The sequence below is a fragment of the Glycine soja genome, chromosome 5 (genome assembly GCF_004193775.1).
Source record: "Glycine soja cultivar W05 chromosome 5, ASM419377v2, whole genome shotgun sequence".
NCBI lineage: Eukaryota > Viridiplantae > Streptophyta > Magnoliopsida > Fabales > Fabaceae > Glycine > Glycine soja.
The window spans coordinates 43,752,025-43,771,426 of NC_041006.1; the positions used below are offsets into that span (position 1 = coordinate 43,752,025).

The 19,402-nt window shown below is 33.8% G+C and overlaps 3 protein-coding genes across 3 annotated transcripts; 1 reads left to right on the forward strand and 2 right to left on the reverse strand.

Moving 5' to 3' along the window:
* Positions 1 to 439: 439 nt before the first annotated feature.
* On the reverse strand, positions 440 to 6,779 carry LOC114413710 (peroxisome biogenesis protein 3-2-like). Its single transcript, XM_028378239.1, has 7 exons — positions 6,490 to 6,779; positions 6,056 to 6,217; positions 5,710 to 5,906; positions 5,495 to 5,625; positions 2,508 to 2,635; positions 1,672 to 1,893; positions 440 to 1,013 (listed from the first exon to the last, which is right to left on the reverse strand). The coding sequence occupies exons 1-7, from the start codon at positions 6,501 to 6,503 to the stop codon at positions 758 to 760; spliced, it is 1,110 nt and encodes a 369-aa protein (XP_028234040.1). The 5' UTR covers positions 6,504 to 6,779; the 3' UTR covers positions 440 to 757.
* A 3,438-nt stretch (positions 6,780 to 10,217) lies between these two features.
* LOC114413711 (guanine nucleotide-binding protein subunit beta-like protein) lies at positions 10,218 to 12,094 on the forward strand. Its single transcript, XM_028378240.1, has 2 exons — positions 10,218 to 11,234; positions 11,751 to 12,094. The coding sequence occupies exons 1-2, from the start codon at positions 10,359 to 10,361 to the stop codon at positions 11,850 to 11,852; spliced, it is 978 nt and encodes a 325-aa protein (XP_028234041.1). The 5' UTR covers positions 10,218 to 10,358; the 3' UTR covers positions 11,853 to 12,094.
* A 1,347-nt stretch (positions 12,095 to 13,441) lies between these two features.
* LOC114413712 (actin-interacting protein 1-2-like) lies at positions 13,442 to 18,671 on the reverse strand. Its single transcript, XM_028378241.1, has 6 exons — positions 18,126 to 18,671; positions 17,862 to 18,023; positions 17,311 to 17,497; positions 15,493 to 15,915; positions 14,429 to 14,836; positions 13,442 to 14,276 (listed from the first exon to the last, which is right to left on the reverse strand). Exons 1-6 carry the CDS (start codon positions 18,518 to 18,520, stop codon positions 14,019 to 14,021), a joined length of 1,833 nt encoding a protein of 610 aa, XP_028234042.1. The 5' UTR covers positions 18,521 to 18,671; the 3' UTR covers positions 13,442 to 14,018.
* Between the last annotated feature and the right edge of the window lie 731 nt (positions 18,672 to 19,402).

Consider the following 19,402-nt stretch of genomic DNA (forward strand, 5'->3'; position numbering starts at 1 on the left):
TCGTAATCTCGTATTAAGTCGCGAATACGTCGTTCATTTATGCCAGTTGTCGCAGCTATTGTTTCAATGCCGTTAAACGAAAACATCATTTAACTTTATATATATATATATAGATTGATTGATTTTAGACTTTAGCCCAGATATACCAGAAACCAGTCTCTTATAATAAAAGGCAAAAATGGCATTTTTAGGGGAACATACAATTTTAGTTTCCTCTTCGTTATAACTTTTAGTGTGGTCTTGGCATCAAACGAGTTATCCCTGTTTTTCTTTTTGTGACAGTTAATCCCTCTATTACTATACCTAATTTTCCCCTGCATTTTCATATGTTCCCAAATACTAAAAGCTTATTTCAAAATATTGGACACCATTGAACAACTCTTGCATATCTCATCATGATGTAGAATCTACAAGAGCAAACACTAGCACTGTTAGAACATTTGAAAGGCAATCTGACAAGCACGACATGAATAAAGTAAATAGAGGAGATGAAAAAGTCATTTCCCGTGTACAGCACTGATAATGAACCAAACTGTAGTCCGGTTCCACCAAATGCCACGTTTGAGCCAAAGTGGGAGCATTATGCATCACTAATCACTAATTACAACAAATGGGAAATGTCATATTGAAAAGATGAAAGCTAACAATTTAGCACCTATATCTCTCTTTTGAACCTCGTTTAATTTTTTGTACACTGCCCGATGCCTTTCATGCAATAAATTTAATCTCTTTGGTTGGAAACATAAATAATTAATCACTACTCATGTGGCATATTTGCATAGAGGAGAGTGAAAAAAAGTTCAACCTCCTGTATATTTTTAATGATTTGGATGAACTGATTTTTGCTGGGTTCTCCGAGGAGCAAAGGACACATCTGTGCAACTTGAGGCAACACTCTGGCCAGCGGCATGCCCCCAGCTACACTTCCTCCACTAAATTTAGTCCTCATAAGCTCCACCAGTGTATCCACCACTGCTTTCAGAGATATCTCTACAATGCTTCCAAATTCAGCACTGCAAAACAAAGGAGGAATAATTCTTCATTTATTTGCAATATTTATGAAACTCAACTCAATAATGAAATAGTTCAGCCATCCTTTGGCAACAATACGTCTAATCTCAAGAAATTCTAGAAACACACTCTTTTTAACACATTATCTATTATTGGCTGAATTTTATTGAAAATCACAATTTTGTTTATCACACTTCTCATTTGATGAACTCTACTTATGGTTTTGTGATTTGCAATAAATTTTTAATCATTAATAGGTTGTTAGAGAGTATATTGTTAGCGATATTCTAATCTCAAATAAGGAATGCTATATATAGAAATTTTTTATACAAAATTGCTTCAGACAAACGCTTGTTTAATTGAATGGGACAAGGAATTACATTACATCAAATGAGGATCCTAACCATATAAAAGACTTTATGTGATTGATTAATGTAATATTGTAATGCAGATCCTACTTGTTTTATATAAATTTATGTAAAATTTCCTGTACAGTTAAGATTTGCTTCTCAAATATTTTTTCAGCATGTCAACTAGCGCATCAGTCATCCCTCACATTACAGGTAAAGAGTGTTCATGGACATGGTTGTCACAAGTCTATTGAGTTTCCAGGAATATGTATTAACCAATGCATCAAAAAGACAAAAACAAAATATTTACCTTGATAATACTGCCCGTGCTTCAATCATAAGTTGTTCAAATTCAGTCACGTCAAATGGCACCGGGTCATCACTGCCAGAGGTTGTGGAATACGGTCTAACATCTTCAGGTATCATATACTTTATCCAGGAATTTGGAGTCCCCATGCTCATGAAGGTGTTGAGTATCTGCATGATAGTTTCATGAAGCGTTGTGCTGTTGAAGAAAGTACTCAACTGCTTTCTGCACATCGAAATTATCTATAACCAATTTAAAACGAGTCTTGATCATTAATCTATAATATATGTTTGATTCAATAAAGAATGTCAATACTTCCAAGTTCCAACTCAATGATTACCTTTAATGGTTGACCTTGACCACCCTCTATTCACACACAATGAGATTAAGTGAGGCACAATTTTTGGTGAACTATTTGATTATATATTAACTGCTAACTTCTACAGTAGGCTGCCTAAGGGTTGCATTAATGTGTTAATGTTGCTAAACTTTGATTTTCATCAAGTTCATTAACAATTCATGTAGGTATTTAATAACAATATTGATGGTTAAACTGAAAGCAAATGAAAACTCTGGGTCTCGATTCAGAAACTTAATCAAGAACAGATTCAAAGCTTGAGAAGTTTTAATACATAGACTTAGCTACTGACAATTCTTATGCCCGTTGATAGAAAAATAAATTCCTATCCTACAGCCTCAACTACTCACAATCAAGATTGTTCTATATCTTGTAGAAAAAAGTTAAAAGTTAATGTTTATATATCTGAGACAAGATTTATAATGATTGATAGATTCAATTCACAAATTGTTGATCATCAAATTAATGAAAGAAACATCACCCTTTGAGAACTTCTTTTGTTGCTGCTTCCATATCAGAAATCAAGGCAGGCATACCATGCTGAGAGAGAAAATCAACACTATCTAGAAATTTCTTCTGGTCCTCCCTATCGACCACATCTCCACTTTCCTGCATATACAGAAACAGTTAAGAAAAGAAAGTTACTTTCAGTTATAATGAGGCATGTCATATGTCAATTTGATAAAAGGTATATTTAAATAGAAGTTGAATTATGACTCTTTTGCTGTGATTAAAAGTTGATCGTAAAGACAATAACACATTCCCCAAAGAATTTGACAGGAAAGATTTGAAATTCTGATTTACCCTGAGATTTAATCCATGTGTACTGTTGTTTAAATCAAATAAGCAAAAGCCTCAATTTTAACAACAGAACCTTTGTCCAAAAAAAAAAAAAAACAGAACATAGTTCCAAATCCCTCTCTTCCCCCTTCATCCCAAAAATAAGTTCATCATTCAAATACAATCTTAAGATAACAAAAGAAAACCCCCAGCACAAAAAGAAAATAAAAATAAACAAAAAAAGATGAGACCCTATGAGGCTATGAAGCATGGAAACTGGATTTGACATCAACACAGCTAATGTAAAAAATGTAGAGCATTATATTTATATCAAATAAAGTTAAATGTAATTATATAAGCAACATAACAAAAGATGTCAAATAATAATTAAAATTTGTATGTTCTTGTATATGCATATGATAATGAGGCTCAGAAAAGCACACCGAGAGTCCTAATTTTTTAATATTTTATACTACATTTTAAACTGAATTTTTCAATGTTAAAAAATATTTAATTTTTTTTATAGTACTAGTATCCTCAAGGGAATGAGGAGTATCCAACATGTGTCCTATAAGTGTTAGGCGGAGGTGTCTGTTGGGGAATTCGAGCGAAGTAAACACTGGAGAGATTTACATTAATGAGCCATGAGCAATCACATAAGAAAATTTGACACCACACTTTAACCTAAAACCTTAAGACTCAGGTTTATGGGTCTTCTCCTTACTTATATAGTGTTCAACTTTTTCAATTCTACTTGATGCGGGATTTCACCTCACACTTGTCTCTAATAGTGTCAATGCTACAAACGTGTCTAACACTCCAACACCTCAAGTTATAGAAGTGTCTATGCTTCATATACCTTTCAATATATTCACTAATAATTGGTTTCTATATCTCAGCTGCCTAACCATTTTTTTTTTTCTGAACTGTGATCAATTATCCAAGCCACAAGTTACACAAATAGTAAACAAAACATATGATAACTGTGAAATTTGAGTTAATTTGATAGTCAATTTTGCCTAAGAATGATTGCAATTTCTTCACTTTACTATTATTTTTAATGAGATAATGAAGAAATTAATATCTTTGTTATTTTTTATCAACAGAAGTAAAAAAAAAGAAGATTTCAAGTGCTTTAGAGGAAAATTGATGTAAAAACTGGAAGAAAAAATCTTGAAGAAAAGTTGGAAGAATTGGACATAAGCTAGGCTTACCGCACACCCTCGCTTAGCGCACAGGCCAGGCTTAGTGCACACTTTCACTTAGCGGGCAAGCTCAGGTTTAGCGCGAAGAAGGTCCACGAAAAAGTTCAAAGGTGCGCTTAGCGCAACATTTAGTGCTAAGCGCATAACCACCTCGCTGAGCCCAGAAGATACGCGCTTAGCACGAAGTCACCGTGAACAAGTAAGCTACCTTTGATCTATAAAAGGAGGAGGAAGCACAAGGGGAAGACACGTGGAGTCTCAAAGCTCTCTATCGAAGATATTCGCCTAAGCATCTCTAATAGGGAAAACCTTTTTTCGATGTCCATTATCCCCTTCTCAAAGCTCTCCATCCCTCTTTTTCTATCCACCTCAACCCCTAAAGTGTAAAGTCTCTCATTGCAATGAGAGACTAAACCCTATTGTTGGGAGTCTAGCAGCCAAATGCCCTATGTAATATTTCCATACTATCTATTTAATGCAATGCTAATTTTTATTATTTTTTTCCTGTGTTTTATTGGATGGCCTGATCATCCTTGTATTAGTTTTAAGGATTATACATTGGGAAATGATTTTTAAAGAAGACATCTAAACAATTCATTGCTAGGGATAGAGTGATTTTGTTTTGTCTCTGCATACATCTTCATACTTCATGCAATTTACTATTCTATCTTTGCAATGTGATTTGGGTGAGAGATTCTTCATCATAAGGGATCAGGGTTGAGTGTCTTAGTAGATGTGGGATGAAAATTGAAAAAGCATTAAATAGATAAAAACATTAATATTGCATCAAGGATAGTTAGGCATGCTAAGCCCCAACACATTTTAAAGTCTGAATCTTTAAGCATTATTATCTTTATCTTCTACATTTCTTATATTTTATCCTAATCTCTTATCTCTTTAAATTTTTATCTTATTTCCTAATCTTCTATTTTAAATTTCTTATCCTTCTTATCCCTTACTTTCTTTAAATTTTACATTTAAATTTCTTATCTCTTGATTGTAAATTGGGTTTGCATCGATCTAATTATAAACAAAGTTCATGTGGATTCGACACTCGGACTTTTAAATACTTTATTACTTGAGATAATTTGATGTACTTGTCAATGAGTTAACAATGTACTACCTTATACTCACAAAAATCACTAATCATGTTAACTCAATTTTGGATATGATAAACGGGTAATATTGTGTTGTGTCATAAAAAAATTTCATTTCTCACTCATTCCCTTAGCAAACAGACAGACAGAAATCAATAATTCCATCACCACAAACCCCTCTGAAAATCCAAAATGCCCTAAAACCATGCCTTCTGTTGGATAACATCTAGATATTATAGGTGATACAACATATCCTTTAACAGAGAATGATATGGGTTCCTTCATACTACTTATATGCCAAAAGCATCCTAACAACAGTCAACGGCAATATTCAGTAAGAGCAATATTCGTGTACAAAAAGAAAGAAGAAAGACAGTTATTCTTACTACTGAATCAGAGATTCCAAGGCTTCGTGCTGTATCAATGTATAAATGCCTTCCTAGTATATTGACTTGAACTTTTGTATATAAGCTAAGCATTGTTGTAGCCCATACTGACAATGTCATTCTTGTAAAACCTAGGGAAAAACAAATTGCACAGGTTAATTAACACCACAAAGCTATAGGTATAATAAATGTGGAATCCAATACCAGATTCATACTTAGAATTTTGAGTCTACTCCATAAATCTAGTTTCTCTGATTGGGTTAAGGTGTTTGGTTGACCCTTTCCTTGTATTAACCTTTCAAGAAGGTGAGAAAGATCCAACTCTTCTGTGATCCGACAACTTAACTCGTGCATAGCATGCGGCAATGTTACATCAGACATCCTCTGAATATTCTCAAAGTGAGCTTGCATCCTATCATTATCAATTAAAAATAAAAAGCATGCCATCAGCATTTCTTCTCTATAAAAAGGAGGTTAGAAATTCATGATGAAAAAAAAACTATCTGTGTAATAATCTATATAAAAAAAAATGAAACACTTAAGTTAGGTATTTCACTAAACTGAGCCTTCATAAGCTCCTCAGTTTCCCTCTGAACTGCGAGTTCTCTTTCAAGTTCCTGAACCCCATGCCTGTGAGCACCGTAGAGCTTATACAAAAGATACCCACTTCCTAAAACACCAACAGTGACGAAAACCTTCCTCCTATGCCGCCTCCAAAAATCCCTAAAACACAGTAATCAAAATAGTTAAAAAAGAAGCCTCCAAAATAATGCAGGAAAGCATAGAGGACAATAACGAAGATGCAAACAATTAAAGACACGCTCAACATTTTGGTCACAATTGAATAACAAAAAACAAGCCAAGTTTACAAATTTCAGTCACAATAATCAAATTGTGCATCAAACATTAAGCAAGGAGCTAGAAATGTTGTTGAGAGAGAATGAATTAAAGAGGCAGACCCAGATAAAGGATTGCATCAAAGGCAGATACTTTACCTCACAGAAAGCATTCTGAAGATACTATGAAGAACGAAAATCAGTGATAATCTATGGCAAGGCCCAAAACTCAGGGTAGAGGGGAGCAATGGAATTAAGAAAGTGATTAAGAAGGAAGAAGCATGGGAATATAATAGAAGGATTAAAAATGCAGAAAAGCAAGTAGGTGGGTGGGTGGGTGGTCTTGGGTTTGGGGCACAGATACTGAGACAAAGAAATGGAGGAAGTGACTTGGGCGAGGGTGCTAGGTAGCTAGCTCAGCCTCGAGCACTCAGAAATGAATCAGGGGAATGGGGTCGGAAAGAATCAAAACATTAAATATTAAATTCAAATGGTTAGTTAATTTTTTTTTCTTTTAAAAAATGGTCAGTTTTAGTATTACGGTAAAATATAAAAGGAAACTAGACGCAAAAGGTGAATAAAAAAGTTCAACAATATTTTTTTATCAAAAAATATTAATTTTTTTTATCAAACACAAAAATAAGTAGCAAGAATCTTTGTTAATATCATATGATATGATTCTATTTTTAATCACACTGTAACGACGAAGGCTTCTTTAATTCTTTGAGAAGATAAAAAATATCTTTAATAAACTTTGTATTCTTTAAATTAGTTATAAGACTAATTATTAGTCATGGTATTGTCATACATATCGTTTTTTTTCAAAGATGATATGATATTATTATTGATACAGGGAACAATAATTGATGCAATAATATTATATAATGATATTAAAATTAAATACAGATTTTTTTAATTAAAAATAAAATATGTTTTAAGTACATATAAAATTTGTTTTTTATCTTCTAATTTTTTTTATTTGTATTTTAAATTATGTATTGTACAAGATAAATATTTAATTTTCATAACAAATAAATTTTTTAATATAAATTTACATAGAACAATTTAAATTTAAATAAAATAATTTTTAACCATTGAAAATTATGTTAAAAGTTATTAAAATTAAATTTAGGGATAAAGATACAAATAATACTCTCCTCTATTTCCTTAAAATTAAATCTATAAAATGTTATTTCGCATAAATGTTTTCTTACCCATGTTTTTCACAAAATTGTTCATAAGAGGTCACAATCTAACTTTGTTGAAGTTGAAAAAAAAAAGTCTTAATGATAAAAAATACCACATTACTCTTATCATTTAATGTGATAAATAATTAAAGCTTTTAGGGGATTTCTATGATGTGAAAATCTTTTATTCTCAAAACATATATAAATATTTAAAAATAAAAATTATGATCAATCAAATAAATTTTAGTTATTCTTAAAAGTGCGTTTATTTTACAAATAAATTGTTTAGTCCTGAAAATACGGGATGGGGGAAATTTATCCTATTTATCTATATGTGTAAGTCATAATTTCATATTTGAGTAATATTTAATCCCGACGGAGGGGTATAAAATATTTATTTTCATGGGACAAAAATTATTCTTGGTGAATAAAAATACACGCATACTCTGCTTAGTACTCGCAATCCTATAACCCTCTTAATGCTAAATTTATGCACATTTTTTGGTAAAATATAATATTGGGTAAAACAATGATGAGGCCGCAATGGGTTGTAGTGATATTATGTCTGACACTATTTTTTGGGACTTTTGTTTAGGTTGTTACATTTGTATGTTTTTTTTTTTTACCATTTTTTTGAAATTACCAAATAGGAATACTTTTTGAATCAATTCTCATCATAAAAGTGGTTACGACTTTGCAAACAAAAGTTATAAATCGTCAAAGGATTTCAATTTTAGAAGATATGGCTTTGTAGCTAGAAGTCATATGGAGATTTATGACTTTTTTATGACTTACCCCTAATCAGAATTAATTCAAAAAGTGTCCTCATTCGGTAATTTTGAGAAGAAAAAAATTCCCAAATAATAAGAAAAACCCATTTGTACCTACTTTGGACACATTTGAATATTTGTTTAACAAACTTTAACAATAAGGATATTTTAGTAATTGCAATATATTTATAAGAAAAAAATGTCAAACAAATACATGTCTTAATTTTTAAGAGCATATGAAAAATATTCCCAACCATTTTTAATAGGTAACCAAACATAGTTTTATAATATACTTGGGAATAATATTCTCATGTTTTATTCCCGGGACAAAAAATATTACCACTGAAACAAACATTCATTGAGTAAGTATTTGGTAGGGGAAAAGCTTTGAGAATTATGATTCTTGAAAATCATGAATTTTGGGAATCATTTTCTTAGGAATGGATAAAAAAATTTGGTTGGTCATTAGAATCTAAAGGGAATGTTTGATAGGGAAAGTTTTTCAAGCCCAAGAATCATCAGGATTCTTTAGATAAGTTTTATAAGAATCAAAAAATTATATTTTTATCAATTATTTTAATCATTTATCACATTATATAATTTAATAAAATATAACATGATATTTTTGTTATAGTAAAAGAAAAGTTAAACTAAAAAAAAAAAAGATTTTTACCTCCCTCCACGGGAAAGATTTCATGGGAAATTAATTGAAAAACATTATCTCAAAACATCAAATAATGTTATTGTTCTAAAATGTATATCAAACACAAGAGACTAAGTTTTTCAAATTATGATTCTTGGGAAACAAAAAACTTATTTCATACCAAAAGTCCTCTAAGATAAATGGTTTATAAATCAAAGGGTTATACCATATTTTTATCACATTAAGATGATATTTTTGCTATAATAAAAGAAAAATAAGATTTCCACCTCCTCCCATAGAAAAGTTTTTGTGAAAAAACTCATTAAAAAATATTATTGGGAAATCTTCTTTCCTAGGTATGCTATTCTTATAAATTTGATATCAAACATGAAAGACTACGTTTTCCAACTTAAAATTCTTGAAAAACTAAAGATTTATTCTCTATCAAACGTCCCCTAAGTTTCTTGATAATCTTAGTTTTTTAATATTCAATATCTATTTTTAAAAATAACATTGTCAGGAAATAATGTTTTTTAGATAGGTTTTCATAAAATTGTTTCTATGGATAATAAAAATTCCAGGTTACTTTTACTGAATTATTTAATATGATAAATAATTAAAATAATTAGTAAAAATATCATGTTATTTTGTAATTTTCAGTAAATTCATGTAAATATTAACAAAAATATTTATAAACTGTAAAAAAAATTATTTATCACTATAAATCATAATTTTCAAAACATAATTTTCAGACATGAAAAGGGTTATATATAGTTTATTGATTGAAAGCAAAAAAGTGAAAAACTTCTAATGCACAAGACATATATATGGTTTATTGACAATAATACTACTATAAATTTATATATGCATATGTATACTTCAATTTTTTTTATACCATGATACTGATACGGAATAGCATGAGTTTTACTAATAATATTGAGATACTTGATTAACTATCTTTAATAGATTTTTTCCTCTAATCACACTTTAGTTCAGCTACAAAGGTTGAACCGAAATGTGTTCCATGATCACTGGAATCAACAACTCTTTGTTATATGTACACTTCAATTTAAAATAATTATTTATTTATTTTTTAACATAAATTAATTTTTTTATATGTTAACAATAGTTTTAGCAATTGTTGTAGGGAAGGAATATCTTCATTGCAAGATTGGGCTTCTCGTAAATTTGGGCCTAATCTAGAAAACTTAAACGACACCACTCTTGAGAGAAAACAAAAAGAAACGACGCATTTACACAGACTTGTTGTTGTTGTTGTTACCCATTGATTCCCAAAACCCTAATTGAAGTTCTCTCCTCCACACTATATATTGCTTGTTTTGAGTGAGTCTATCCCTTAAAGGCTCTCTCTTGCAGTCGCAGAGGAAAACCCTAGCTAGTAGTCTCAGTTCGTTTGAGAGAGAAAAAATGGCAGAGGGTCTCGTTCTCCGCGGAACCATGCGCGCCCACACCGACGTCGTGACGGCGATTGCCACTCCCATCGACAACTCCGACATGATCGTGACGGCGTCGCGCGACAAATCCATCATTCTCTGGCACCTCACCAAGGAGGACAAGACCTACGGTGTCCCCCGCCGCCGCCTCACCGGACATTCTCACTTCGTCCAGGACGTCGTCCTCTCATCCGACGGTCAGTTCGCCCTCTCCGGCTCCTGGGACGGCGAGCTCCGCCTCTGGGACCTCGCGGCTGGCACCTCTGCCCGCCGCTTCGTTGGCCACACCAAGGACGTGCTCTCCGTGGCGTTCTCCATCGACAACCGTCAGATCGTGTCGGCCTCTCGTGACCGCACGATCAAGCTGTGGAACACCCTGGGTGAGTGCAAGTACACAATCCAAGATGGCGATGCGCATTCGGATTGGGTAAGTTGCGTCCGTTTCAGCCCTAGCACTCTTCAGCCAACCATTGTTTCTGCTTCATGGGACAGGACCGTTAAGGTTTGGAACCTGACCAACTGCAAGCTGAGGAACACCCTTGCTGGACACAATGGGTATGTGAATACTGTTGCTGTTTCCCCTGATGGCTCTCTCTGTGCCAGTGGTGGCAAAGATGGGGTTATTCTTCTGTGGGATTTGGCTGAGGGTAAGCGTCTTTACTCTCTCGATGCTGGCTCAATCATCCATGCACTCTGCTTCAGCCCCAACAGGTACTGGCTCTGCGCCGCCACCGAGCAGAGCATCAAGATCTGGGATTTGGAGAGCAAGAGTATCGTTGAGGATTTGAAGGTTGACCTCAAGACTGAGGCTGATGCCACCTCCGGTGGTGGTAACGCCAACAAGAAGAAGGTATATTCTGTTCAATTATAATTTTTGTTATCGATTTCAAGTTTTTACTGTATATGCTCTGATTTATTATGCTCTTATGGTTAAAGTTATCTTTTAATTTGAATTGATGTGTTTCCTTAAAATTTGTTTGCTCTTCAATCTGCTGTTGATTATTTGATAATTTGGTCATTAGTTTAGGTCTTGTTGAATTATGAATTGGATGCTTGCATTGTAGTTTTGCTAATTGTTTTTGTTTATTTTCCGGTGCAAATCTTGTTTGCGAAAGAGGGCTTGGTTAACTGTCTCTTCTGTTTGAGGAGGAAGTTATATGCCTTTTGTCATTGAAATTTTAATATTTCCCCTCTAATTGGATTGTCATTGTTACAAACTCTTCCATTGGATTGTCATTGCTACAAACTCTTCGTCGTGATTTGTTGTACTTATATGTTGGTCATAGCAATTATAGAATTTCCCTGGCTTTATTCAATATGTTGCTTGACTTTTGTGTTGTGTTTGTCTGCTATCACTACCTTGCAGGTTATTTATTGCACAAGTTTGAACTGGAGTGCGGATGGAAGCACTTTGTTTAGTGGCTATACCGATGGTGTGGTCAGAGTTTGGGCTATTGGACGTTATTAGGTTAAGCTTTTTAGTGTTTTCAGATGCGAATCTGTTTTTGAGTTTTGGGACAAAGTTAGTTACTGCTTTACTGTAGAATTGATTTTTATGTTGAAGACCGTGGCACTGAGGCCTTTTATTTATTTTTAAAACGTTCGTTTTGGTTATTTACTTGTTACATGGATATTTCAACATCTTTGTTTTTCTCCGGTTACCAATATTATCTTTACTTCAGAATATGGTTGAGATATAATCTCAATTAAGAAAGTGGCTCAGTTGTTTATTCTCGTTCTTTGAAGGTTGACATGTCACTTTTTACCCGTAAGGGTGCCATTCATAACTTCTTTTCATTTTTTCCTATCAAGTATGCGTTTTAGCTCCGCGTTAATTAAACGCTCAAAATCAGTCTCTCTCTTTTTGTCTTTGATTATTTAACCTTCTTGGTCAAGCTCTAATTTCAAGCAACGTTGTTAATAAACTGAGGTCCATCCTAATTTAGTCTGTGTAGCCTTCTGTTTCTCAAGATTATGGTTGTGCTTTTTCTGGTATTTTAGTGTTTATGCTGTTCAGCTTCCTCGTGTTTATTTCTATAATGAGATATTATATAGCTTCGTTATGCTAATTGGCCATGCTTTTAGTTTTGTTTAAAGATGGGATTACCCTTGCAGTGTGTGATCTAGGTATAAATCTGGTCAATACACCAATTTAGCTGTCGTTTCACTTAGAATTGTTTAATTTAAGGGTTGTCAATGACAGGATTATTTGCACTGGATTTTCGTGTTTATTGGGTTACAAATCTAATTGTGAGGGTTTCATGGAAGTCTTTTACTTTTTACATTTCCAATCTCATTTTTATTCCCTCGTTCGAACGCAATGCGAATGATTTCCGAATTAAGTTGCTATTACTTGTGCACTCAAAATTAAAATTTGGGCCTTCGGCTTACTTTATAACATTTTGTAAATTGCTAAAAAAGAAATTATTTACATAAAAATTCTGATATTAGTTTTTAACAGTGAGAGCAGATGAGCACAACCTCGGTTTTACTTCACGGGAAACAAATTGTACTTTTAAACCGTGCCTCCTCCGATAAATGAAGTACTCATGTCATTCAGCTCATCAGCTGGAAGACATGTTGTAAAAATATGACGCTTATATGAATTGATTTTGGACTGGTTCTAGATCGTTAAGAATCAGTCCAAGAAAAATTTGAAAAGAATTTGATTTAGTAGCTCTGATAGGAATTTTGTTGAGATATACACAGAAGAAATATTATGTTGTGTCAACTTCAATTTATATAAACAAGTTAATAAATAATTTTGAATTAATATGAAATTTTGTATGTGAAAAAACTTTTAATTTAATAATAATTTTAATTTAATAATAATTTTATAGAAAATATTATTTAATTAAAAGTTATCAAAAATATATATGGTTCGATCCGGTCCGTGCCTGTCTTCTTACTTGATTATTAACCATCTTTTTTTCTTGAAAAATTTCAAGGCACTTACTCTTCATATCTAAAGATAACTTAATTCTGAAAATGTATGTAGATCCCAAACAGAGGTCTTCATTAATTCTTGAAAAAAAAAATTGTTAACCACATTGAATAAATTGAAAAACAACAAACACACAAAACTGCATTCCAACTACAAAGAAACATTACAATCAATCTGGCCTCAAACAGGGGCAGCTGATTTAGTGTATCCTCTAAAGAATTGGGGGGGTTTGGGTGAGGAGAAATCACTATCTGTGTTCTCTAATCTATCAACACTTTTAACACAAAAACTCGAACTATCTATATTGATCCCCTGAAATGTTCACAAGATCCTTTTGACAATTGGCACAACTATTAAAAATCTTTGGTATCATAAATTGCTTTTAGATTCCAGAGCAAACCAAGACAAATAGTGATGTACACTGGTACCATCATAGTCTAGATATCAAAACTCACAAAAAGCAGCTACTTATAAAAGGCAACAAGAAAATGGCCCCAACTTTATACCACCAATGTCAAGAGTGACCACCAAACCGATGCTTGAAATTTGCAAGAGGATTGTGTATGACCAACTTATGGTGATAAGCACATCCTCACCAGTCTTGACTTTTAGAAGCCTTCTAAAGGAAGAAATTTGAAATCCAACAAATATTTCCCAAATTCACTTATCTTCCAAATTGACCTTGATCAGTCAAGGAGGGGTTATCCTCCAAACACGGATAAAAGCATCCTCACCAGAGCTAACCAAACTATACTCATCAGTAAATGCTAACCCATAAACCCCGCCTAAATGAGCACCCTTTATGGTAATTCTACTAGATGCAGGCTGATAAACTTCATATATGATGACACATGTGTCAAGTGATCCTGTAGCAATCCTAAGGCTATCAGGGGACCACGCAAGGCAGTTTATCCTAGCAGTATGGTACAACATGTTCTTCAGCTTCACCTGCAAAAGAGGGTGGTGTCAATGGTTACATGATTAAGCACACAATTTTTTCTTACTTTCAATCACAAACACATCCAAAAGCACAATAAGCACATTAGAGAGAAATCATTAAACATAATACTTTGGCTATCAAAGCTCATAGTTGTACTTACCTCTCGGGAGGCACGGTCCCACACTATAGCTTCTCGATTGACATCCCCTGATGCAAACATTGAAAGGTCTGGGGAATAACGTATGACACTAATAGCACCCCTATGTTTCTCAAGGACAGCCTCTTCTACAAGAGTATCGCCAGAAATAGAATATATGTGCAATTTACCATCCTGTCCACCGATAATGGCTTCATTTCCATCAGGAGAGACAGCAGATGCTGTCACAATAAACCCAAGATTAATGGTTGACACAATTTTGGCACCACGCAACATGACAACTCCTGAATCAATTGAAACTAGGGCAAGTTCAGGAGAAAGAAGTGCAACACTCAAGTCCTTTGGTTGACTTCCTATATCAATGGCTTCAGCATCTCCACACTGATCCCCATGTAAAGAAACTCGCCTTATCTGGTTGACAAAAGAGAAAAGAAGTGGAAGGATCAGTGGAAGAAACCAATACTTCTCCATAATATTCATACACTACAGAAGCCTTGGAATTTGCTACCCCTCCGCCACCCCAAGGAAAAAAAAATTGCCCATATCTTAGCATAAAAAATCACTAAATGAAGATCTACGTCACAAACCAGAGCCTCAGTCTCCTTAGAGAAGGCTATTCTCCATCAACTAATGTGATTACCCAAGCATGCCTCTCACGCCCTCCTCTTCCTCCCTATATTTCAACTACTTGACCCTAACCAATTTGCTAAGTCAGCATAACTAATTCTCCCTATTCCCTTTTGCTGTCTCCTGGAATAAACTTTCCAGATCTTAGGCTTGTTTGTGCTTGGGTCCAAATCCAACAATTGGTCCAAGTACTGTTCCACCTTATTTTCTAATCCAGCTCCATACCCAAGTGCCCTGTCAGAAACTTTACTACCAATATACTTTATATGGATTATGCCACACAAAAAATTTATTTCATCACATAAAAAATATATTATTTAAATGCAATGACAAGTATCATGATTTTTTTTTAATCCAATAGAAGAGACGGAAATTGAGTAAATGTGGTGTAATGATTATCATTCTCATATAAGCCAAAGGAATATAAGCAAAACATTCACCTTATTATCGAATCCAGATGTAACAATCTCTTCTTCTACAGCTGCTAAGCATTTGATTTGAGAATTTTCCTTCCTTTGTAGTTTTTCACTATATCCAATCCCTTGAATCCACTTAACTATTAAGCCATCATAACTGCTAGATAAGAGCACTCTAGGGTTACTTCTAAGAATAGTTAAGGAGGAAACATTTTTCATATGTCCAGAAAATGCTGTCGGGGCTTTATCAAGATCACTTGCTAAAAATATAGATATTGTCCCACCAAGAGAAACAGTGACAAGATAATCATTCAACCATAGGCACCCCACTAGCATGTCTTCAACTCCACCAGTGCCAGGACAAGTCAATGTTTTCTTCACCTTTCCGTTATTGTCCTCAGTAATGTCCCATACTTTTGCAGACTTGTCGGCAGATACAGTCAGCACCTAAAGGCACCATTACAACTGTAGATCAGATTGTCATTACTCAAAATGTGTGTTGCAGTCTTACAGTGAAATGGAACAAAGAGACTTGCACAAAAGATACAAGTAAAAAAGAAATGGAGGAAAAACTAATAATCCTGCAAAATCAACAGTTTGTTTAACTACATACTCAAAACTTAACTAGCATGAGATTGAACTATGCAAACTATATCTAACATGTCAAAGATATCTAGTAACAAGCAATCAACACAGGTATTACAACATCAAGAAGTAAAATTGCAAACACCGATTGCTCAAATATTTATATATATATATATATATATATACTATCTTTTAAACTAGATAGAATGTTTTCCCAAAACAAACTACAATAAAAAAGTTAAAACGTGCATTAAAAACATCAGTTCCAGAGTAGCATCAGGGAAAAGTAAAATGTATGTCTGGCTACCAAAAGAAGTAAAACAAAAATTTACTTCATTTGTTTTATAGTATGTTTATTAGGTTATTGAAAATATTAAAAGAAAAGGCAACTATTACTAAATATTATACGAAGGTAGCAAGTGTGAAGTTTTGTAATATGTTAACATCAAAAAGAAAAGAAAGTGATCAACCATTATGTATTAGAGAGAAGAGGAAAGGAGATATAGACGGGAAATGAGTCAGCACGATTGATACCCCTTAGTTAATTAGTTAAAAAATACTTCCTCCACCCAAAATGACTGATGTTTAAAGTTTTTTCACACAGATTACGAAAGCAAGTATTCCAAGAGAATTAGTATTTATTAGGAGATAATTTTACTAAAATATCATTGTTCTCTTTTTTACTTTCAATAAATGCATAAATAAGTCTTTCAAGACAACAATATTTATTAGAGAGCAAATTTGGAATAGATGTTTGAATATCTCAGTGAAAAATGAGAACATCAGACAATTTTAAATTTTTTTTCAAAGGCTAAAACTACAATTATTTTGGGACGGAGGGAGTAATTTGTGATGTTTGTTGGTTAAAAGATCGAAAAGGAAGTTGGACAAAATCATCAAGGGAGATCTTAGACTTAATAATATTTTTGAAACTTTGATTTTTAATCGTGCCGAATGACATTGTGTGATCCATGCGGTCGACCTCACCTAGAGGAGTGGGATAAGGCTTTGTTGTTGTGGTTGTAAGTTTGTTGGTTAAAGAAATAAGGCATGTTGCTATAAATTACAGGGGAGTTAGAGAGGAAGTTATCTTGTTATTTGTGAGAGAAATGGGGGGTAATGCAGCCTTCTATCTTTGTAATTAGGGTTTACCCTTATTTCTTCTTTATACTATTTAATAAGATACCAGGTTAGATTTCTATCACAGTACGTCTGAGGATGAGGGTCTTTGCCATAAATAATCAGAAGTTAGCTCACCAGCTTTCCATCAGGACTCCAGCTAACAGCATAAATACTACCAGTATGCCCACCTTCAGAAGACAACTCACCAATCTTCTCTGCACTGTTTCCATCGAATATGATACCCTTCTTGTCAGAACTTACACTTATAAATTTACTGCCATCCGGAGAATATCTTACACAATTCACAAAATTTGAATGATCCCTGCACATAACCAAATTATCACGATATCAGTTATCTACCAAGACTAGCGTAATACACAGAAAGGACCAAAGACAAGAACAAACCAAAACAGATGCACCACCAATCTCGCAAAGTAAAAATAAAATAAAAAATCCTCAGAGACAATATTTATTCAGGTGATAAATGACCACAAATTCACAAATTTATAGCAATACGCAACAGTTTGGATTCCATTCCACCTAAAAATCCTCAAATGTAGAAATGTAAACCGCACACGTTTTCATCCTTTTTTTTTTCTAGAAGAAGGAGTAGCACAGATGCAACTTTGAGAGAAATACTGCTCTCAGCTGTATCAAAAGGTGATTTTCTTTCTGCCAACAAGTACCTGTGAGACAGCTTAAATCTAAAGGGAGGTCCCTCATAAAAGTTAAGCAGAAAATCCTCTCCACAAGTGACAACGCGAAAAGGCCTCGTGGGTTTATAAGCACAACTCAAAACCCGACGTGAGTGACCATCGAATTCACCAACATTAGTCCCCGAATCCCACCTTCATCACCACAGAGTAACAGATATTAGTAACGCATTGGATCTTAAGTCAAATGAAGTCAAACAGATTAGATCACAGAGAGAAGCTTCTAGAAGAACTGACATAAAAGCGCGGACGAAGGACTTCCCTTTGCCTTCGCCGCAGGCAACGATTCTGAGACCATCGGGGGACCACTGAAGGTCGTCGATGCGAGCGGAGAGGACTCTAAACTCCTTCTTCAAAACGAAGTCGTTTCGCGTGCCCCAGATCCTGACGGAGCCGGAGGCGTCGGCGGAGGCCACCCACTCGCCGTTGGGGGAAAAGCGCGCCACGGTGGCGGGGTAGGCGTGGTCCCCGTACACGGACACGTTTAGGGGGTTCTGGAGGTTCATCATGACCACCGATCTGCCGTTGGTGTAGACGATGGAGTTGGACTTGGCATCGCCGGAGATCAGAATCCCACGGCCGCGCTCCGTCGTGGGCATGCACGCGTACGTCTCCAACAGCTCGTGGCTCATCTTGCTGAATGCTCAAAGGGATTTGTTTCAGTTTGTGGTGTGCTCACTGCTCAGAGCCTCAGACAGAGAGAAAGAGAAAGGTGTGCAGAGCAGAGCACGATGCCGGAACCGACCAAGCTCTATTGAACAACACAAATACAAGCAACAACATACCACCACACTCTTATGTTAATAATTTTAGCAATTACATTTTTAATTGTTTAATCACTTATAATTTTTATACTAAAAATATATGATATTTAAATTCTAATGATTATATCGTCATTCCTCTCATTTGTAATGTGTATAATTTTGATTGTTTTTTAAAAAAATTTAGTCAAATAACCTATCAATTATTTTTTAACTTAAAACTCTCAAATTCTCGTTTGTATGAATTAAATCAATTATAACATATTCTATTTAACATTTACAAGGAAAAACAACAGTTTCTAACAAAGTTTAAAAAAATTTGAATTTTCCTTGTTAAAATCCTAATTTTACATCTTATAAAATCTTTCAAATTCTGATTACATTTTTATTAAATATTTTACTTCCAAGCTTTTATTTTAGAACGAATATTAATCGCTACTCTAAAAATACATAAAAATATGTATTCATGTTATTTTAAATGTACTTCCATATGATTTTTAATAAAAACATTCTTCCCTTTTAATTTGGTTCAGATTTTAAGTGTTGAAATTGCAATATACATATTTCATGTGTTTCACTCTTGTATTATTAATCTCAATAACTTTTTTTGGTCTAGATTAAAAATCATGTGTATTTTTTAATTTATTAGATTAGAAACTTATTAGATTATGTGTGACAGTTATTCATCAAAAGAATTTTATACATATTAAAAATTAAATACATATAAACTGTTTAACTAAATAAATCATTAGT